The sequence below is a fragment of a genome, unplaced genomic scaffold (genome assembly GCF_019419815.1).
Source record: "Pyrus x bretschneideri cultivar Hongxiangsu unplaced genomic scaffold, Pyrus_bretschneideri_v1 Contig6, whole genome shotgun sequence".
Classification (NCBI taxonomy): Eukaryota; Viridiplantae; Streptophyta; class Magnoliopsida; order Rosales; family Rosaceae; genus Pyrus; species Pyrus x bretschneideri.
In genome coordinates, this window is record NW_025999798.1 from 2,482,369 (window position 1) to 2,505,174 (window position 22,806).

Genomic DNA, 22,806 nt, shown 5'->3' on the forward strand with positions numbered 1-22,806 from the left:
ATAATAAATGTAAATAAGAAATTAACAAAGTATGAATAATATTAAATAGAAATATTGAAGATCGAGATTTGTGTACCGCAATGTTCTTGAAACAGAAATTTCGTCCATACTCAGTGCTTGTAATTCTACAGACGTCTGCTTCATCAGAATTCAACGATCAAGTTAGAATTCCAGCACCGAAAAAATTGACTTCTGACGAATTTCTATGTGGTTCTCTGAGTAAGGATGTTTTGGATTATAGAAGAAGAATTGTTTTTTCTGTGTTCTAAATGTCATGCAGATGGATGTATATATAATATGATTATGCCTGTTCACAACAGGTATGAGGAAGGGATGCATCTGTTGGGAGACATCTTCTCAGAGGGTGTTTTCTTTTTGCGTTTTTTCACACTTTAGACTTCATCTGAAAAGATAAGTAGGTTGGTAAAAAAATAAATAATTAATTAAATTCGAAATTAATTAAAACTAATTACTTAAATCCGAAAATAATTAATTAATTTAATTATTAGAGCCCAAGAGCCCCAAGATCCATATTTTGATAATTAATTATATATATATATATTAATTACCAATTAATTAGTATACCCAAAGCCCAACTCAAGGGTGAGCCCAATTTTAGTCTCCAAGGCCTATCACTCAAATCATTTTCTATAAGGGACAAACCCTTATAAAGTGAGGAAACCTTTTGGGAATGACCAATGTGAGACAATGAAATTTCTACTCAAAATTTCCAACAATACCCCACATTTGAGTTGAAATTTCATTCAAACTCCAACAACTACCCCACATTTGAATGCAAATGTATGACAAGGCTGCCTAAAACAGAGAGAGAATAGACATGAGATGCATCCGATGAAGTGTCTTTTGGACTTGAACTTACCCTAGTGAAAACATATCGGGATGTGAGACAATAAAATTTCTACTCAAAATTTCAAACAGTAAATTGGAAAATCAGTGTGAAAATAGTTGAGGAACTAGGAAGATCGTTCTCAGTACTCAAGAAAAACTAACCATATCATAGACGATAAACGGATGTAATTGCAAGATCTTCGGATCCTTACAAAAAGGATTCGGAGAGAATCCTCGTTCCCATATTTAATGCATCAGTAACCAGGTGTGGTTGAGTTTATTATTTTGATCAAGAAAAATAAATATCCTATACATGAGCACCAGGTGTCATTTCAGTTTATAATTTTCTTTGTAGGTTAAATATCACTACCGCTACACTATGTTAAGTTTAAGTAACAATGAGCTTCATACTTAAAACATGTTAGTTTATAAGTATCATAGTTATGAGTTCAATATATTGAACTTGTGAGTATTGGTTCACTGTAAGTATATGATTCATATATAAATTTAATATATTAGTATCACACTCACTTTTATCAGCCTTTAAGTCTCGAACGGAAGAAAATGCTATCTCGTTATGTGAAAGGCCGAAGTACTCTCGAACTGAAGAAAATGCAATCTTGTTATTGACAACTTGGAAGAAGATGATTATAAACTAGAGTCTTTGCATTGGAGAAAGAAAATTAAACCACATGAATACACCATTTTTCGGGGAGAAATTTCGGAGTCCAGACCACCAAATCCCTACGACCTAGACTTAGAAAACCTCCGTTGTGAGTACTCACAGACATAAAAACAGGCCAGGCTATAAGTTTTGTCAAACTATCGTGAACATATGTCTCGCCTGCATACTATCACTATGACGTCTTAGATACATGTAAGTTTCTCGCCTAATTAGACGGAGGAGGAGCGGCTGCAGCTCTTGCTTTGGCAGCAAGAATCTTAGCAATCTCAACAAGCTTGTCAGTCGCAGGCATAACATCCTTCACAGCAGTATGTGCACAGAACTTGTCAGCCCATTTTACCAGCCCCGGCGTTTTCGTTTGGTCGAGCAGTTTGATTCCATGCAGCTTCTCGTTTACTCTGAGCCACCCCAAGAAGCACCCGAACGCAATGTCCAAGTATCCGATCTCATCTCCGCCGAAAAATACGTTGCCTTTGCTGGATTTCTCAAAGGCTTCCTCCAGCAGCGCCAGCCCTTCTGTCACTTGTTCGATTACTGCCTTCTTTGCCTCCTCTCCTTGTGCAAAACCAATGCCCTTCATGGATGGATACCACTACAACCATTTCAATTGAATGAGACATAAATTAGTAACGTGGATTAATTGTACCAAAAGCTTAAGCTAGCAACAAAGAAAGACGTTGTGCTTGGGCTTTGAATAAAAACTTGCTATGCTTCTAATAAAAGCGTTTCTATTAGCAAGTTAGACGTTTATGAGAAGAAGTGTTTTACGCATGACCATAATAAATCATTACCTTCTCGCTGATATAGGCAGCCCAAAATCGTGCAGTAGCGCGATCGTAGGGGTCAGAAGGGAGGATAGACGGACCAGATGCCCAAACTTCGTCAATGTACTCAACAATGATGAGAGATTCACAAACTGGTTTGTCACCATGAATGAGAACTGGCACTTTCTTGTGGACTGGATTGGACTGAAGAAGAAGCTGGCTTTTAGATCCGAATGTCTCCTGAAGAAACTCGTAGTCGACGGATTTGAGGTTAAGGGCAATGCGAGCCCTCATCACGAACGGACTCGGCCACATTCCCAGAACTTTGACGTCGCTGTTGCCCATAATTAATCCTCGACTAATTAGCTTAGCACTCAACTAGTGATCTAATTCAAACACTGATGAGTTCTGCAGGGTTTAGTGTATGTGCGTGTTGGGTGGATCTAAACAAGGAAACACAAGGATTAAGTAGGAAGAAGAAAGTGTTTGGTATCAATGAGCCTACTGGCATTAGTCTGGTGCATTTGGTTGTTGGACGCACGTTTCAACTTTGAAGGGTAGGCAACATTCAAAGTTTGTTTTAATTAAAAAAAAAGTCATTGAATCAAAATCAAAAGAACGACTTACTTATACCTAGTATACTATTGTGGCATTCTCGGCTTAATAATACGACAGATTTCTTCCATTAAGGTCATCGGATTTACTGATCCGTGTCTTTTAAATTTCATCTAACAGCTCATCTATTTTGATCCCTTAAAAGTTGTAATAATTTTTGACCGCCTATTTTGACCCCTTAAAAGCTATAATAATTTTTTACTGTTGGATGAAATTTGAAAGGTCCAGATCACTTGATCTAATGGCCTTAGTGATAATACAATTCCAAAATCATTAAATTAGGGGTTTGAGATTTTCCAGACCTGTGCCAAAAAAAAAAATTGCAAACCTTGACTTTTTTTAGTGAAGTTTTTCGATTCATTCCAAAAAATGAACCGTAGGATTGAAATGTTTTGAGCCCCTGTGCACAAGACGGAAGTGGCACAAGTGAATCACACAACGATCAATAGTTGACAACTAGTTATACAATTGTTTCTTTCAACTATATGAGAACTATCTATACAATTGTTCTTTTCAACTATACCGTTATCCATATTATAATCAGGACGAATTTATATAAAAGACATCTATTGAACTAGTAGATGCACGTAAATGATTTATTTCACTATCAAATAAACATAAAAACCAGACACAAAATAAAACAAAGTCCATGAGTTTACCAAACTACAGCATCGTCTAATACATCCGACTTAATAATTTACCAAACTACAGCATTGTGTCTAATACATCCGACTTAATTTCTTAGTCACTAGTTTAAACAACAAGATCCATTGATTTGTTTCACTAATTAATCACTTGGAAGCACCTGCAGCTCTCAATCTGGCCATAATAATCTTTGCAACCTCAGCCAACTTGTCAGTCTCCGGCATAACATCCTTCACAGCAGGATCTGCACTGAACTTCTCAGCCCATTTGACCAGCCCTGGGATCTTTGCTTCGTCCAGAAATTTGACCCCATTCATTTTCTCTGTGACTCTGAGCCACCCCAAGAAGCACCCGAATGCAATGTCCAGGTACCCAATTTTGTCTCCACTGAAGAAGTCCTTGCCTTTGCTGGTCTTTTGAAAGGCTTCCTCCATTTGAGCCAGCCCTTCTGCAACTTGCTCGACTGCTGCCTTCCTTGCCTCGTCTTCTTGAGCGGCACCAATGCCTCTCAGCGACGGAAACCACTGCACCCATTTGAATCCGTTACTTGATTAAACGAATAAATGTACAACGACGTGTACAGTAGTGCACTATACCAAATGTTTTTCGACAAAAATTTGCACGTCTCATGTTGTATATCTCTTTTCTTTTTCTTTTTTTCTATTTCCCTAATCACACTCACGATGTAACGAGAAATAAAAAAAAAGTGGTATAAAAAATAATTCATAGGACTCTCTCTCTCTTTGTTTCATTTCAACTAAACTATTACCACTCAATACCATTTCTACACCACTTAGTACTACGGTCAAGTGGTATTTCTCTGCACTTGTAAGTGAAAGATGTTAGGTTCGAATCTCGCCAAAAGTGAGTTTGAACCATATTATTGCTAGCCTATTGTGAGCTTACCCCCTTCCCTTTAGGGTAGATAATATAGTTTGTTTAAACAAACAAAAAAAACCATTTCTACAAAAGATATTCAACAATATCTACAAAAGTGAACATATTTTAGGGCTTGTTCGGGAAATTCTTTTGTACAAGTAAGAATGCAGATATGCTTTTGTGTTTCTAAAAAAAGTAATTAGAATCCCCACATTTTTTTTCAACTTGTTTAGATTAAACACTATTTTTTTTTTAACAAAATTAGATTAAGAAGCTTTGATCAATTACCAACTCAACAATTTTCTACTTATTTAATATATATATATATATATATATATATATCTACTTAAACTAGATAACAACTAATTTCCTACAATCTATGAATTTTAAATTCGTATTTAAAACTCACAGTACATTTGAAAATAAACGAACCAACTTTTAGTACGTTTAGAATTTAAATGTACCAAGAAACAAAATGTACTAGAAATCCAAATATTACCTAAAATCAAATGTACCAATATTATAGATAATCAAACACACCTACAATTTGACCAAAATAAAAACGCATCTATTATAAAATTGTAGAAAAAAAATGTTCAATCAAATTCTTAAAAGAAACAAATGTTCAATCAAATTCTTAAAAGAAACAAATGTTTAAACAACGAAATAGAAAAACGAGGTGCCTATATCAAAACGTCCCTTTCTAAAAACACTATTAATCATTCTATCAGCAATTCCAAACAGATGTTATTTGAGCCATATTAAGGAGATAGACTATCAACAAACCCCTTTAAGCATATTTTATTAAGTAATGGAAAAACAATAGAAAAGAAACAAAGAGGAACATAATCCCTCACATTTAACTGGTTAATCCAAATAAAATTTAATAAATTAACGAAATTAGCCTACAAAAATTAAAATTAAGGACACGAACAAAAACCGTGCACTTACCTTCTCATCGACGTAGGCAGCCCAAAATCTTGCAGTAGCGCGATCCAACGGGTCAGAAGGGAGAATCGACGGGCCTGAGGCCCAAACCTCATCGATGTACTCCACAATGATGAGAGACTCACAGACGGGCTTATCACCATGAATGAGAACTGGGATTTTCTTGTGGACTGGATTGGACTGGAGAAGAAGCTGGCTTTTGGGTGCGAACGTCTCCTCAAGAAGCTCATACTCCACTGACTTGATATTGAGCGCGATCCGAGCCCTCATCACGTATGGGCTCGGCCACGCTCCCAAAACCTTTACGTCGCTCTTCGCCATGATCAATGATTCAGATTCTCTATCAAACTCGAAAAGCTGTCGAAATGCAAATGCAAAATCTGTGTTTTGGGGTTCCTGTTATTTATGAATGTGCATGAAAGGTGAAAGCAGGAGGATTTATGAGGAGGTTTGGATAATGGGTGTGAACGTAATGACAATAGGTGTGGCAGTGGGGAAAGGTTTGAAACGTAGGAAAAAAAAAATTTAATGCCCTGTGTTCCGAGTCCATAATTCGTGCACTGTGTGGTTGGAAAGAGACTTGCATGCACTTTTCAAGACGATAATGAAGTGTTCCGAGTCAATAATACAATGGGAACGTTAAAACACATAACATTGGATATTATTTACTAATGATGCTATCAAGTCTGGACAGTTGAGAGAAACTTAATACAATCGAGAGCTAAGTTGACAATGAATCGAACCTATTATTTGCTGTCATGTCCTTTAACTTACCCGCTTGAGATGTCGTGATCTGTTTGCGATACCGTATTTGAACGGTGTTTCAGGTTCAACGTTTTCAACTTGAACCTAGTTTTGGTTCGTCTTTGTGTTCAGATAGGCAATAGGATGTTGTTGGTGTGTCGTGCGGTGGAGATTGGAGCACGTATGAGCAAATTTGAAGTGGGTAGGCTTTGGAACAGCGTGGCTTACATGGCATTCAGTCATTTATGCTTCGCGGGTACTTTTCTTGTTCGTACGTGTGAACACATTTGAAGTCTGTAGGCTTTGAACTGCAGGCGCATGGTCTTATTCTGCCACCATATTGCGTGCATTCTTTTCCACAATACACCTTTTACAGTCTCTGACATCACTCCTAGGAGACGGAAATGGATCTTTTTCGGATCTCTTCTTTCTAATTTATCAAATTTGAAAATTCGAACTGTTAAAATTTGATCCAACTATTAAAGTTATTATAATTTTTAAAGTAGACCTCTGTTTGTAACGGTTGAATTAAATTTCAATGATCCGAATCTCCGAACTTGGTAGATTAGGAGAAAGGATTCCTTTCCCTAGGAGACAGGAGGACGGAGCTGATAGCTGTGAAGGTGAGTGACAGTTGTATATGAAGATGCTACTTCTGGAAAAGTAGAGCAGAAGCACCAGTGGTCTAGTGGTAGAATAGTACCCTGCCACGGTACAGACCCGGGTTCGATTCCCGGCTGGTGCATATGTTTTTTAAATTTTGAATAAACTGAGTTGCTAGCCTCAATGACGGATCTAGCCCCATTTTTCGACTTATTGGAGATGAAATTTCTCGTTAAGGTTTGAAATATAGTAAATTCATGACGACTGAGCCCCCATTGGGGATGCTCTTATTACTTGCTGTGTGTGAAGCTTTCAGAATTCACAAGCATATAGAAAATGGAATTCGAAATTCCAGGATCTCTTCAAAGTTGCTTCTTTTGTATTGATTTGTTGCTTTCCTTTGGAAGCATACAAGTAACAGAAGAAATCTTTGCAAAAACAGTCACGTTACAGCTCTATCGGGGTTCAAAGCAATGGCATGACTCGTTGAGACCAGAAACTCTCTCGGGGCAGCCCGACATTTGCAAATTCTTCCGACTTCCGAGTCTTTCATTCTCACTCGGTCTCTTTGGTCTTACGTTGGTCCTTGAAGCGGTTGTATCAGCTTAACCTTTTTCTTTGCTCATTTTCCGGAATGCAAGCACTTTTGCATCTTCTCTGCTTTTACACCCTCCGACTCTACCAAGACTGCTGCACCCAGTCAAACTAGTTAAGATCAGAAGAGTGCCGACATAACACTTCTAAGCTGCATCCAACGGTTTCATGCCAAATCATGAAAGAAGAAAAATTCACACATACCAGGAGGGGTGTGTTTACACAATATTTGGGCAGTGATGAAATCCAACAGATGAACTTTTGAGTGAAATAGCCATCTTGAGATTGCTTGGATCTGTTTACGGGACATCTTATTCCTTAGGGCCTGGCTTCATCTATCTTTGATTTCATATCAAATGTTCGATAGCCAGGTACATACGTAGGTCCCTGGGTAACAAAAGAGTTATAGCTCACAACGTGCACAGATAGATTCATCTTGTAAAAGGAAAAAGTCTAGAAATGATGCCATTAAGAACTTACTACCATTTCAACATTATCATTTCAGAAAGGCTGTGCAATATCCTTGGATCTCCAAGAGAGCAGTTCAGCTAGTTTTTTCATTCTTGGGCTTGCCAACAAGACAATTCTCTATAATTTCGTCGCAAAGATCTAGAGTAATGTCCATCTTCCCTTCTTCATAGTTCATATCGACAAAAACGTTGTATGTTTCTCTATCTGCAACCACACCATGTCTCCTCATTTCTTCAAATAGTTCCCTTGCCTCCGCAAATTTCCTTCTCTTGAAAAAACCCTTAATAAGTGCACTGTAACAACTTGCCGTCGGAATAAATCCCTTTCCTGCCATTTCTTTATGCAAAAACCAAGGCTCTTTCATATTCCTTGCCTTAGAATCACCCCACCAGCACACATGCTCCTATAAATTTCCGCTGTAGTACGCATATTATTTCTAATGCAGTACTGCTTCATGAGAGAATTGTAGGTTGCCGCATTAGGCACTATACCCTTCTCCAACATCCACTTAAGTAGCCTCTCAGCATCTTCCACCATTCCTGACATACAAAATCCATTCATAAGCACATTGAATGTAACAACTGTAGGTTGAAGCCCTCTATCGAGCATCTCACGCAGGACCTTCTGAGCCTTAGCCATATCCCTCATCTTACAATATGCATCCATCAGAGTGGTACAAGTAATAGTGTCAGGACAGGGCCCTGCACCCTCCATTTGTTCCACCAATTTTTCTGCCTCCACTATGTTTCCCGACTTACAAAGGCCGTTAACAATTGAGTTGTAAGTGAAGACATTAAGTTGAAGGCCCTTCCTGCACACCTCATGAAGAAGTTCATTTGCTACATCTACCTCCCCTCTTTTACAAAGGCCATCAGCCAATGCCGTATAAGTGACAACATTTGGGGTAAGCCCCATATTAACCATCTGGTTGTGAAGCGAAAACGCCTCTTTTATCTCGCCTGTTTTGCAATAACCATCAATAAGGGCTGTATAAGTAACTTCATCTGGTTCTAATCCTCTGCTAACCATTTCATGGAAGAGCTTATCTGCTTCTGTCATCTTCCCTATTTGACAATAAAAATCCATGAATAATAGCAGTATATGTAATATAATCAGGGATTATTTTCCTATCCCGCATTTCGTCAAATAGCCTATATGCAGCAGGAATATTACCCAACTTACAGAATCCATCAATTAGAGTAGTGTAGACGACATTATCAGGAAGTACTCCCAGAACCATCATCTCCCTCAGTAACCCTTCTGCTTCAGATAGTTTACCTGTTTTACACAGAAAGAGTATTATGCCGTTATATGTATAGGAATTTTGCTTCAATCCTTTTATTTTCATTTCCTCTATGAGCTTCAAAACCTTCTGCAGTTCTCCAACATAACAATATCTGCTGATTAAAGTACTATAACTTACAACATCAGGTACACAGCCCCTCAACTCCATTTGCAGGAGTAAATGGTGGGCCTCTTTTATTTTCCCTAATCGACAAAGACAATGAATGATAATATTGTATGATGTGGTGTTCCAATGAATACCCACTTCAGGGTATTCGATGAAGAATTTTATTGCCATCTCAATCCCATCAAAGGTGCTTGATAGCCGAGTAAGAAATAAATTACAGGAATCAACAGAGATAACCAACCCATAGCTCAACAATTTCTCAAAAAGCTTTCTTGCTTCATTGAGCATCTCAGTTTCAACAAGGACCCGGAAGAAAACATCAAACACATGGGTATCTGAACCCCAATCCTTGTAAGTGTATATCAACCGATCAGAAAAGTGAGCGAATGAAAGACCAACATCTAACTTGGGTTTTGCCCAAAAATTATGAATGAGCTCATGCGCTGTTTTAAGATCCTTTGATGCTGCAGCAATTTGTACAACGACACAACAGGCTTCTAATGATGGGTCCTTTCGTAAGCATGCCCAGTCAAAGAAATCCAGAACTAGTTTATAGTCATTCTTAATATTCATGAGAACCCAAATAAGATGGTCAGACCTGAAATTAGATTCATAAGGCTTCAGAATACTGCGAAAAGGCTCAGAGCAGCGAAGCTTAATTGTGGTGAAGATGCGATTTAAAAGTTCGGCATCTTTGATGGTAGGTTTCTTGGGTGAATAGTCAGGAAAGGGCCTTGTATCTTTTGATCCTAAAGAAATTCCATGACTTAAAAACCTCCTAAAGACGAATAGAGAAGAATTTACAGCAATATTTAAGCGGGGACGATGACAGGAGATCTGAAAACAATAGACTGACAAAATGGCGCACCTCTTCATGTCTATCAGAGGAACCCATCAAGAAAAATTTTGGGAACCCATTTCTATTAATGCAGCAGCTCTCCTCCATTTAGAAGAACCAAAGCAACGAGGTTGCTTCATCACATGACCTGTAAAGTAACCATTAAACACAAACACTCAACGTATAAAAACTTTGTAAAGTATACTGCCTATACACCAAAGCATACATTTCTTAATCAACTTTCTTCCAATCTTCTATATATACTGCTGGAATATGAATACACAGCGGTACGAAAGTAGAACACCTGCATGGCAAACGCTTGCAATTTTGTATTTGAACAATGAACAAATTCTGTTTGCAAAACCAATAAAACCATTCAAGTTGCTACTATTTACATTGATTCTGAAACCAATAAAACTTTCTAAAATTAATCACACTCACACCCACAATCTGTCACCAACTAAAACAAATTAAAAGTGGTTCACGCATTCTATCAAACACTTGGCAAGCAATCAATAAAAAGTACTTAAAACCGAAAAATAAAATGCAACACGCTGACAAAGAGTGACAAGCTTTCGAAGCTGGGAAACATGAGAGGTGTTACCTTAAAAGCGATTGACTGTGAAAAGCTCGAAAGCTTCAAACTTCCAAAAACTTGTTTCGGATTTCGGGAGGATGGCTGTTGCCGGTAGGTATCTCGAGTTTCATTCGGCCTCCACTCTCCTCCTCCGGCAGAAGAGCACAGGTGTTCAAGCGAGAGAGACAATGTTGGATAAAGATATTTTATTGGGCTTATATGTTTGGGTTAACTAAATGGCACCAATGTATGCTACTTACTAAAAGACTTGGCCCGGGCCCAAAATGATAAGTGAGTTTATACTGCTAGTTGTTGTGTGTTTCAACATGAGCAAAAGATGGATGTAGAAATCCTTTACATCGGAGTTGTTGGTTGTCATTTGAAGTCTGAGATGCTTTTGAAAGTTGTCATTCAATTGCTCGACGAATTATTCCTGTGGGCACTGAGCAAGGTATCTGCTAGCCTTATTCCTTTGGACTATGTGTTGCTATGGGCATTTTTTTTATAAGCTTACTTGACATATTTTGGCATCTATCGACATGTTGACTCAAAAACTATTACCATAAGTCACCTTCCTCACTTGAAAGTTAGTATTTGTCGACAGCCGTGTAATATGACTTGGCAAATGACCTCAGGCCTATCAAGGCTTGATAAAATGCCAATTTTCTCTAATTGTATACGGGAGGTCTCAAGTTTGGCTAACTGGAATGGCAAGTTTGATACCTAAATATTGTGGCAAAGTCATTGAATTAACTTTGATTCTAGCCCTTTTACTCTTAGGGTAGAATATCACCGTACCAAAAATAAAAACATGTAGACAAATAATATCGTGTGATAAACTCATAATATCGTCACTATAACGTTCTGATTGAATGTAAGTTATCTCCACGATGAGTTCACCATCTCACATGTAAAGTCCCACATGTTAGATGCCTTCAGTTTTTTCTAGCAAACAGAGGTCTGGCTATGTCTCAAGCCAAAGCGTTGGAAAGAATTGTTCTTCACCGTCTAAGTTGACTTCAGTTCTAATCAGGTCATTTAATATTCTCAAACTATTTATTTAAAAATCAAGTTTGTGCTGGATCTGATTATAGTCAGTAACAAAATGATAAATAAATATGGGGAAATTTTTTGGCACATGAATTGAAGCAGTGCTTGGTGGAATATGCGCATGAATTGTTGAGGGGGATTATAATTAATGAATGATTACAAGTTTAATGTGAAATTCCTTTTTAATTAGTTACAACACCTTAACAATTTGGTTTGTTTATTTATTTATTTCGAAGTGATATTTTATACTAATTTATATTTGAAAAAAGAAAAGAAAAATATGAATCCAAAACACAGCAGTAGAAAGTCATATCCGTTAGGGTAACTCACCACTCGTCCTTAACCATTTGAATTTGGATACCCTACCAACAGAACTATGCCCCAGTTACATATATTATTGGAGATTAATTAAGATTAAAGTTCGTTATCAACAAATAATTTCGATGATGATGATTAAATAATTGGAAAGTTCAATAAATGAAGGAAAGATCATCATTGCTTCATTTTCAAACCCCATTTTTTTCATTCCATAAAATTATGCTTTTGATCTCTTTTCCTGATTTGGGACTGAAAGTGGTGGCGGTAGGAATATATACTCATTGCTCCAATCAAAAAGTTGAGTTTGTGAATGGAAATTCAAAAAATATATAGAAAGCTGGGGCTTCGCTTGTTTTGGGGACGAAAGGGTATGGTAGGTAGGTAGCCGTATTGGGATCTCAAACACACAAAAAATCCATATTCTGTTTCAGAATGCTTTTAAAAGAGTTAAAATTGATTTCAGACGCTTAATGCGGTGTTTGACGTAAAAACAAAAAATGTTTTTGAATTCTAAAAGCTATTCTTGATATTTTTTATAAAATGCTTTCAACATAAGTGATTGATACGAGAAGCAAGTCAATAGTTATTCACTTATAAGCAAGTCGACCAAGGAAATGGTTATTAACTTATTACTTCATGTCTTGATTAATTAAAAATTATTGTTCAAGATCTCTTGCGGAGTCTCTTAAAATAATGGACGTGACTCGATGTATAGATACGAATTATATTTTTTTTTATGTACGTGGTATCAGATGCATGCATGGATAAATAGTGAAAAATGTGCAGCCCCTTCAGCAGGCAAAAAGATATAAACGTGTGTTCTTATATATAACCAAAAGGATGATTCGAGGAGTGTAAAACTTCCTTGGTAATATATGTTGGGAATTGAATCTAAACAAAATCCCAAGAGATTTATAAAGAGGGAGATAATCAATTCAATGCTAGGCAGGGGGAACAAAGGCATCTGCTAGTAGGGAAAAGAGAATCAAACAAGATCAAAAGCTAGCTAGTATTCTAGTTTAAGTGGTTATGAGCATTTATTTTTGCATTTTAAGGTATTGAGTTCGATTATGTACTTTCTCCGCTTCGCTAAAGAAAATAAAACAAAAACAAAAAACAAGCTATTGCCAGCCAAAAATTGAAAGTGTTGATGAGATCACAAACTACATGCTCCTTTACCATCATCAAAATATTAATATTTGTATCATCGCACCTGATCGTCTAGCATACTATTTGTTGAATATATATTAGGGTAATTAGATGTCAGTTAAGATGATACAAGTAGTTTTATTTATCGAAAAACCCCCGCCCCAAAAGTGTGACCTCTCTAAACTTTCTTCTTCCACTTCATAATATATATATATACACACACATACACCAAGGCCTCACTTCACACACTTCACACCTTATCATTTTCTCCTCTCCAAACTCACAACAATATGAAGTTTAGCTCTCCTTCAACATCAACTCTCTCCATCATCTTCCTCTCCACCTTCCTCCTCCAACTCACCTTCATCTCCTCCCAAATCTGCCAAAGATCCTGCGGCAAACTCCCCCTCAAGTTCCCATTCGGCAGCGACCCCGGCTGCGGCAACCCGGGCTTCAACCCCCACGTGTCATGCAGCCAGGGAAACCCTATCTTCACAACCCACACCGGATCCTACCCCATCACCAACATAGACTACACAAAGAAAGTTATGTACATCTCAGACCCCTCCATGTCAACATGTTCATGCAACCAACAATCCAAAGGTTTTTCCCTAGACTGGGACGCACCCTTCAGTTTCCAAGACGACAACGTTTTTGCCCTACTCGACTGCTCGCTTTCCAACTCTCCAGTCTTCCAGCAAAAGTCCTTATACACAGACCAAAAAAACAACTCTAAAGTGTCCCTATGTGACAACCAAGGTGCCCCGATTTGCAGCTTCTTGTACTCGTGCCAGGCGATCAGCACGATCAACCTCCCGATATCCACGTGTTGCGTTTACACGCCGGTGGATCTCGGGCCGGCTTTCGAGATGGATTTGGAGAAGCTGCAGTGCAGTTCTTACTCAGGGTTTTACAGCTTCAACGAACATGAGTCTGACCCAAATAGTTGGAACTACGGGATTGCCCTCAAGTACAAGTTCAGTGTGAACAACGAGTATCCGGACTCGTGTGTTAATTGTGAGAGGAGTAATGGGGTTTGTGGGTATTATGGTAATTACAACTCGTTTATATGTAATTGTCCGAATGGGATCAACACTACCAATGATTGCTTCTTTGGAGCTTCTTATAACTATGGTTCAAGGCTTCGATCGTCGCAGATTGGTACGTCTTCATTCTCTCCTTTTTCCTTTATGTGGTTTTGTGTTTCATTTTTTTATTCACACTCGGAGGAAAGAACAGGAAGTCCACTATTGTAATCAACTTAGCTACGTTTAAGTATGTTTAATTTTTTATTTATCTTTTTTTTGGCAGGGACTTGGTTAATCTATTGCTTGGCTTGGCTATTGGTTTTGGTATTGTAGCTTGTGAAATTTCATGGATGAATTTTAGAGTTCTAATCAAATGCAAGTTAGAGGTTTGACCTTTCCATAAATCATATGAAGTATGTTGAGATTCAACTTTTTTTTGTTATAAAGTGTTGAGGTTTCTCCCCAATATTCGTAACAATACTGGGTTAAGTCAGTTAATTTAGGCAATGTGCCACTACGCCTGTCCTCTTGCCCTGATATCATATAAAAAATAAAATAAAGAACTCAAAAACCCAAAGGAATTGGCATATAAGAAAGGTCAGGGAATTTGGTTCCTTCTTTTTGTAGCACCATCACCACTAAGAAAGAATAAACTTTCATTACAAAGGCTCTTTCTGTATCAACACTTTACAGATAAGCTCCAGAATGCAATCCACTGTTCCATCACCATATATGGTTAACTAGATTCTAAAGAACAGAACAGTAACTTTCTCCATCTAGCTTCTTTACAATTGTAAAGACGGTAAATGAGGGACCGAGAAAGCAAAATAGGTGCGAAATTTTTGACAGAGTTAACCCCCACCGGATATTTACAGCGGTATACTGTGACTGCAAAACTTGTTTCTCTGTATTCTTCTTTTCACATTCTCTACACTGTAAGCAAAAAAATGTTTGATCAATGCATCATTCCTGGTCATCGCATATTGCAGCACCGGGGTTTCCCTTGTTGTTGCAATTTGTCCCACATGCATATCATTTGTCTCGGAGATTGGTAATGCGCGGTGTAATAGTCGTTGATGCACCCAAACTGGCAGAACTTCCAGCTATGCACATACTCCACCGGTTTAGATTTGTTGAATTGCTCTACCCACATTCCCATGCTCACATCTTCCATCTTGAACAACTGCACAACACATGAATTTAACGATATGGAGACCTGCACACGGACTACACATGCGAACAAGGAAAAAACAGTATTTTCATCACATACTCGCAATTTGTGCTTTTCAAACTCGGATACGAGGGACCTTGCTATGTCAGAGGAGATTATGTATCCTGGACCATTTGCATAGGGTGGATAATCTTCTTCTGGCCATTCCTGGAGCTCACCAAGGAAGAAAATGAAGGATGAGAGATTGTTCATGACACAACCCATATATCAATTCTATATGAATGTGAACTAAAAAGTGACAACATTAAACTACATATTGACTGCCAGAAGCTAAATAGTAAATACTATCTAATTCTTATCACCAGTCACAATCGCATACGTCATCATATGCGATGAGGCAAATGACAATTAGGTAGATAAGAAAACCGAATGATATATTCACGATAAAAGCTAGAGTTTGGTACAAATACTAAGGCTGTCAAATTTCTAAATAGTGGTTCCTCTATCTCCTTTTTTAAGTAAAAATTTGTTCCTCCATCTCTTGATTGCTACAAAGTACAAACACATCATCTCTAAACACCTTGAAGTAAAAAATATTACTCTAATCCAAAGCATCAACACTCAACTAAGAGGCGTCACAAACAGAATTTACCAGAAAACATGAGGCAAAAGATCAAAGCTAAGCGTTAGAAGAAAAACTAGTAAAAATAAAAAATCAAAAGTTGTATGCATTGCCCTTAAAATCAGATAAGAGAATGTTAATCGGACGTATACAACTTGAGAAAATCAGAATTACCCAATGATTTAGAGAAGACCAGAAAGGACTTATAAACAGTAGAAGATGTATATCAATCTCAAGTTTGTGTACATTGTCTTTTAGAATCATTGGAGAAGAGCAGAATAATGCATACCTCATACGTCACTGCCCATTTACCATGGCGAAGAGGCTTGTGGTGGTAGTTCATATTTCCAATATAGAAGCTTCTATATCCACGAACTTTCCGTGCTTCCCTGAGCACAGCATCCACCCTGATAAATGTGTCATCATCGCACTTCATGATATACCTTGCAGGCACCGTGCGAACCTGTAAACAACCACATACATCGATGTTAAGTATTATCCACAAGGTAATAATAAGTATAAGACAATTGAAGTCTTGTTATGAAGCTTACCCCATATTCGCAGATTGCAACAGTCTTCAATACTACCAGATCATAGTTATCCATATAAGGAACTATAACAATGTCCCCAAAATAATCTACTTCTTTCATTAGTTCCATATTCACTTCCTTTCTTCCATGCTGTCAAAATATAATTCCGAATACTGTAAATAATTGACATAGAACTAATGCACGAGTGGTTTATCAAAGCACAAAACACAAATTCTACATTCCTTACCAGTGCTACAAAAAAACGAGCCACAACACGCGAAGATTTGATTAATTTATGCTGCATCCAAGACTTTCTCACGGCCATACGCTCTGCAAAATGGTTCCCAGCGGACAGAATGCCAATGAACAACTCTACATGCCCATAGGGAAGAAACGGAGCTTTCCACTTAGTCACCATTTCGAGGTGCATCTGGGGTGAAAAACTAGGATGTGATGTGGGCAAGGAGGCTGCAAGCACAGAGTGCACATCAATGTCTCCATTTACAGAGAGTCCGGTAGCATCCTCAAGAACAAATCCCTGTCACCCACGAATAAAATTTTACGATATTCCGCATTCCTTACAGTATAGGCCAATATCACAACAAAAGGGTACTCACCGTGCGATAAGGGAAAGCAGTGACATGCCTCCCATCGACATTGATATGGAAACCTTCCAAACCGGCACTTACGGTAAGAACAAACAGCTTTCCCTCTGCAAAAGGGTATGGCCAGTCTATGGTCACCTTCTTCGTTCGTCCAATCAGCCTGTTCAACCACCATGTGGCCTTTGATTCTTCCGTCTTATTGTCATCATCACGAATCCACTTCTCACATTTCACCTGTCCATCAACTTCGCAAAACAAAAGAATCAGAAAAAGCATACAAACTCACCAAGGTTACATGAAACTCTTCAAAGCTTCGCTTAGAAAAAGGACATTGCTAATAATTCGAAAAAGAAACACAATATGGCATCAGAACATTGAATAATCGAATCACAACCGCTTTATTTAGATTAGCTAGACACATCTAATAAAATATACTATTTACCTACCAAACTAGCATTTAGTTAAATGCAGCACAAAGACCCCTATTTCTCAATTCATTAAGCAACGCAATTAGAACACAATGAAGCCACCTACCAGTATCTTCATCAGCCAGGGACCTCCACCCCTCGCAGCGGAGTGCCGAGCCCCATTGCATCCGGTAACAAGTGTTCTGCTCGATCACCGGTTTCCCACTCCAATCCCCCTTCAACCTCGGATTGAAATGCAGTATCCTCGGCGGGTCCTCCCCCTCCACATTCTTCAAACCCTGCAACTCCATCATAAACTGCGAGACCATCACCGCCTCGTCTCCCTCCTTCAACACCGCAATCTTCGGATCGTACTCCGAGTGGGCCCACCTCGGCGTGCCCACCACCGTTATGTGAGACCCCAGAGTCATCCCGCAGGGAAGAACCATGACCCGTTTCCGGGACTCGAATTCCGACCCGGACAGCAAAAACGAGTACGGGCACGGCTCAGAGCGGTTCTCGGGCTTGGTCTTCAGGTCAGACTCGAGCCTTCCGGCCTCGAGCTCCGCCCAGAGCTTCTTCCCAGCTACCCAAGCGCTCTTGGCGGTTCTATGAAGCTCGGAGACTTGGTCCTTACTGACATTGCCGCCGAACAGAGTGTCCTCGAACACCAAGCCGGAAACTTTCTTGACCTCCCGCATATGCCGCTGGGGGGTCCGGTTCGGCGAGCCGCCGGCGACCCGAAACGCATCCTCCGCCGGCCTACTCGGGGCGTCCCTCTCGCCCATTTCCTCCTCGCTCTCGAGCCAAAACGTCCTGGGAAATGCGTCCTCCAGCGTCTCGAACAGCCCGTCGTCCAAACCCGAAGACTCAAACCCGGATTTCAAAACGTGGGGGATTTCGAAGCTGATCAGGAGCAGGTAGACGATCACTGCCCCAATAAAAACCTGAATCATTCTGAGTCGACTCGGCGGCAGCAACGAGTCGAACTTGCCTCGCTTCATCTGGGTACTTTATTCCCGCAATGCCCCTCAAAATTTCTGCTTGTTTCGGACAATGGGCATAGAACGATCACTGTATCAGTGGGTTTGCTCTGCTGCCCCTGCTTCCTGCAAACCCTAGATTCGAAGAAATTGGGGAAAATCACAGGTTAATTCGCACTCACAGTGACAGAGTTAAAGCTTACAGAGTTAAAGCTTGAATTTATTTTCATAAATATGCAGATGTAGATTTTTAAATAATATTTTTCAGAGAGAAATCTTGAATTTTTCAGACATTTGTCCTTGGCAAATTTGACGCCTTTCAATTTCTATGCCGTAAAGGGAAACCAAATATTATTTGTTTTCACACGCTCCACGATTGTAACGGCGCCGTTTTGCGTAACTAGCTCTAGCTTCCAAAATAATTCCGCGGTGGCGTCGGCACGTGGTTAGAGTATTTTTTTGGTAATTAATTTATTATTTATCGTAATTTTTTAACTGAATATATTCATTACTCAAATTTTGTAATGAAGAAAGAATACGATGAGGTGGTTCATACTCAACACATATTCTTCAACTCTTGGTCAACTTTTCTTCTCTTTTTGAGATTTGTTCCTATTGTATAATAAAAATGTAAAATAATAAAAAACAATATTAAAAGGAGGTTAATATAAAATAAAAAGTAAACCGTCATTTAGCACTAAGATTTAGGAGTATTCATATTTATTTGTGAGTGAGAAATTTTAGATTCCTTATCATTAAAGGTAAATTTGAATCATATTATTGCTAGTCCATTATGAGGTTTAGTCCATTTCCTCATCCTTTAGCGTATATAATATCGTTTGTTAAAAAAAAAAGATATACGTTGAAATTGTAGGCCGTTTTCTAATTTTAGAAATAGAAGTTTTATTCTTTCTTTTATTCATAACAACGATTTTTGTTATCTTCCTTTATGTTATAGATAAGAACAGTATAATCAGACTCTCGAATACCCTTATAAAAATGATTTAGCAAATATAATTTCATAAGAATTTTTGTAAATTAACTTGATTATGTAGCTTTTGAAAGGGAAAATGTCAAAAATGTTTCTTCTTGTTCAAAATTAACTTGACTAATTGAAGGGGTGTGACTTGTAAGGAGTCCGGATCCCCCCGGATCCTCTTTGTGCGGATTTCAAAAATCAGTGAATTGTGTCCGTTAATCATACATTGTGCAGTCAAAAATTATTTTAAATATTTTCATTTAAAAATAAACATAATTAATATTTGATAAAAACTGACCGCTTGATATACGATGAATGAACATGATTTACGGATCTTCAAAATCCTCATCAAAAGAATCCGGAGATGATCCTGTTGGGCTTGTGAGACCGTTGAGGACGTGATTTGAACGGGTGGGGGCCGCTACTCACCCGTGGGATTTGAAGTTGAACAAAGATGTACAACAGTCACGCAGTTTGGTTGGTCCGTTGGTGGTGCGTCCTATTCCTCAGTGCGCGCCACTTGTACCAACTTGTTTTTGTGCCACTTGTCTCCTAAATTTAGTTCCAAATAAAATTAAGAGAGTATTAAGAAAATATATATCGGAAGTTCAATTGAAATTTTGAAAGATTGTAAAGGAGTTATATATTTTTCATAGATTATGTAAATTTGAGCGAATTTCCTTCAATATATCTTATTATTTATAAGCATGTTGGTCGATGGAATGTAAAACTTTCATTTTAGTGTTGGAATATGCTGAGAAATAAAAGCGAGAGGATACTATTTTTTCCATTTCAATGTCCAGTTATGAATCGAGCAAAAATGTTTTTATTTTCCAACAATCCATTTGCATAATTTACTTAAGAATAGTATTTTGATTTTAGCAAGATAAGGCTTTTTAGCTAAAATGATAGCTGAGATTGGCATAAATCCTCACTTGATCCTGGAGATTTAAAAATTGTTAGAATCGGTCCATGAGTTTGTCTACCATCAATTATTTTGGCTATTCTACAAATGCTTTTTATTAAATAAGGAGAAAATGACAATATAACCTTAATTTTTTGTCAAATTATATTGGCTTATTGTTTATTAAATTGAGAGTATTTTTATCATTTTGGTCCTTATTTAACAGGGATTTTTCACGAAATACAAAAATGATTCACGGTGGACAAATTTAGGGACCACTTCTATTGATTTTAAATCTCAGTGATCAAAGTGAAGAGTTATACACATCTCAGATACCAATTTTAACTAAAATGCCCAAAGATAATCCAATAAAAATTGCATTATACGAGTAGTGTATAATTTAAAACATTCTTCTCGTGCATTCAAGGTCTCGAATTTGATTCATGATAAATGATGGGCTGATATCGTTTTCGTGACTGCGACATCTTGGCATGTCTTTGTCCTTCCAGGTATCATATTCCAAGGGGGCCAAAAAATTTTATTACACTTGATTAATTAAGCAATAAGATAGCCTAATCATATTCACATGCATTGATAATTTCGATTAGAAGTTAGCCATATGGAACTGCAATAAGCATGAATACTGTTGCCTTTTTAGTTGCAATTGTATAACTATTTGCCAGATCTAAATTAGTTGTATAATTACCACACAAAAAAACGATTAAATTAGCACCAAATTATTACAGCCTGAATTATGCTATTATTTGCTGTAAAGTTTGAACTTTCCAATTATTTTCATTTCGGGCATGAGTGTGAAAACTGAAAACTGTCCAAAACAAACAAGAAAATAAACAGAAAATAACAAACAAAAAAAGATAAGAAAGGACAAAGCCCGTGCGACCGACAATTTATGTCATCAGCGTCCACTAATTTACTAATGGGGCCAAGTCAGTTAGTTATGTATTTATTTATTTATTTAAAGAGTGATGTTTTCCACACTTTTTTTTTATAATCTTTTTCACATTTCAATTTCAGTGGCCAGATCAATTGAATTGAAAATGATCAAATAATATAAATTAATAAAGTACGTGTAAAAAGTAACAATGATTGTGTAGACAGCACTACCTTAAATAAAATGCTCGTACCATAAAAAAAAACTAACAAACAAATGAATATAAACATAAAAGATAAGAGTAAGAGCTAAAAGAATGGATAAATTTTTTATTGTACTAGGAAAACAGTTCAATACATCAAGTGTTATAATATAAGTGGTTGAAATTTTTTTTTTAAGTACCCATTACTTGTATTATAACATTTGGTGTACCAGACCATATTTCCTGCATACTGAAAAATCTCTCTTAAGAATGACAATGAGTCGAAGCGGTAATGGTATGTCATTAACTAAAATTTGACTTTAAAATAGAAAATATGATTGTAAATGCTCTAAAGAACCAATTCGATCGAACCAACTAATCGAATGACACAACTCGCAATGGCTGAATTTTATGATAGTTCGTGCTAAACTGCTCAGAAATAAACTTATATATGTCGCAAGTTACATGACATTTTTTCATGCACTTAGGCTAACAAGGTTGATAAGATGCTAAGAAAGATAAAATAAAAATCAAGCTTATTAGGCCCAAACTGCCCAAACCAAATTGTCAAATATTGGCTCGGCTTTGGTTTTGGGTAATTCAAGGCCAATATGTACCATGCAAATCCCTCACAATTTTCTTTTCTTTTCTTTTTGGTATAACCCTTATACTGTCACATGACATTACAATCCACTTATATTGTAATGCGTTTTTATGAGTCGGCTCTACAACTTGCACTCTATTACAATTTACAGAAGATGATCTTATCCGGATCTCACCCGCCCAGCTGAATTCCTCTCCCAATTCCAGGTAATTCCTTTGCTACTTTTCTCATTTTCGGTTTCAATTCAATGCCCGATGTGGACTTCAGTTAATCTGTAAGTTTTTTCGCAGTCGAAAATAGCACAATTTCAAAACCACGAGTTGTAGTACGTTGTTACGACATTGCCAACTTCGATGACACCTATGCTTTTGCCGATAACCAGCTCCGAGTAAGTCATGATGCCGACCGGACTTTGAAGAAGAAGGAAGAAGAAGGATCCGGATGGATGCCACCGGAGAGGATCCTATTCCATAATTTACAACATACCTACAACACTACTTTCAAATACTCATAAGAATTCACAGGTGACAGGTCCGTCAACCACCACTTGCACTTTGTCAACCAAAAATTTTTCAGCATCATGCACGTAATTAATTAAGTCGAATTTGTTCCCTTGGCTTAAAATTCATGTCAATGATGAATCGACGAGAGTCACAATCGAGTAAATTATTCTTTTGGATTTAAGTCACGCGTACTACATGTTGAGTAGCGAAAAATTAATTAAATTGATTATGTACGT

General features: G+C 37.7%; 4 protein-coding genes and 1 non-coding gene across 5 annotated transcripts; 2 read left to right on the plus strand and 3 right to left on the minus strand.

Moving 5' to 3' along the window:
• Positions 1-1,494: 1,494 nt before the first annotated feature.
• On the minus strand, positions 1,495-10,601 carry LOC125467973 (pentatricopeptide repeat-containing protein At1g05670, mitochondrial-like). The gene is given in 8 exon segments (XM_048571687.1): positions 1,495-2,126; positions 2,326-2,656; positions 3,709-4,082; positions 5,389-5,781; positions 7,706-7,713; positions 7,876-8,175; positions 8,178-8,871; positions 8,873-10,601. Coding segments are annotated over 8 exon segments (3,699 nt in total). The 5' UTR covers positions 10,085-10,601; the 3' UTR covers positions 1,495-1,739.
• Positions 3,464-5,837, minus strand: LOC103950893 (glutathione S-transferase U17). The gene is made up of 2 exons (XM_009362142.2): positions 5,389-5,837; positions 3,464-4,082 (listed from the first exon to the last, which is right to left on the minus strand). The coding sequence occupies exons 1-2, from the start codon at positions 5,704-5,706 to the stop codon at positions 3,705-3,707; spliced, it is 696 nt and encodes a 231-aa protein (XP_009360417.1). The 5' UTR covers positions 5,707-5,837; the 3' UTR covers positions 3,464-3,704.
• Positions 6,804-6,874, plus strand: TRNAG-GCC. The gene has a single exon. It is a non-coding gene; the product is annotated as a tRNA-Gly (tRNA).
• Positions 10,602-13,375: 2,774 nt separating the features above from the next.
• LOC103950896 (LEAF RUST 10 DISEASE-RESISTANCE LOCUS RECEPTOR-LIKE PROTEIN KINASE-like 2.7) lies at positions 13,376-14,851 on the plus strand. The gene is made up of 2 exons (XM_009362144.3): positions 13,376-14,301; positions 14,452-14,851. Exons 1-2 carry the CDS (start codon positions 13,431-13,433, stop codon positions 14,499-14,501), a joined length of 921 nt encoding a protein of 306 aa, XP_009360419.2. The 5' UTR covers positions 13,376-13,430; the 3' UTR covers positions 14,502-14,851.
• LOC125471601 (hydroxyproline O-galactosyltransferase GALT6-like) lies at positions 14,725-18,794 on the minus strand. The gene is made up of 7 exons (XM_048572228.1): positions 17,631-18,794; positions 17,109-17,341; positions 16,739-17,029; positions 16,513-16,641; positions 16,251-16,424; positions 15,439-15,546; positions 14,725-15,351 (listed from the first exon to the last, which is right to left on the minus strand). The coding sequence occupies exons 1-7, from the start codon at positions 18,505-18,507 to the stop codon at positions 15,142-15,144; spliced, it is 2,022 nt and encodes a 673-aa protein (XP_048428185.1). The 5' UTR covers positions 18,508-18,794; the 3' UTR covers positions 14,725-15,141.
• Between the last annotated feature and the right edge of the window lie 4,012 nt (positions 18,795-22,806).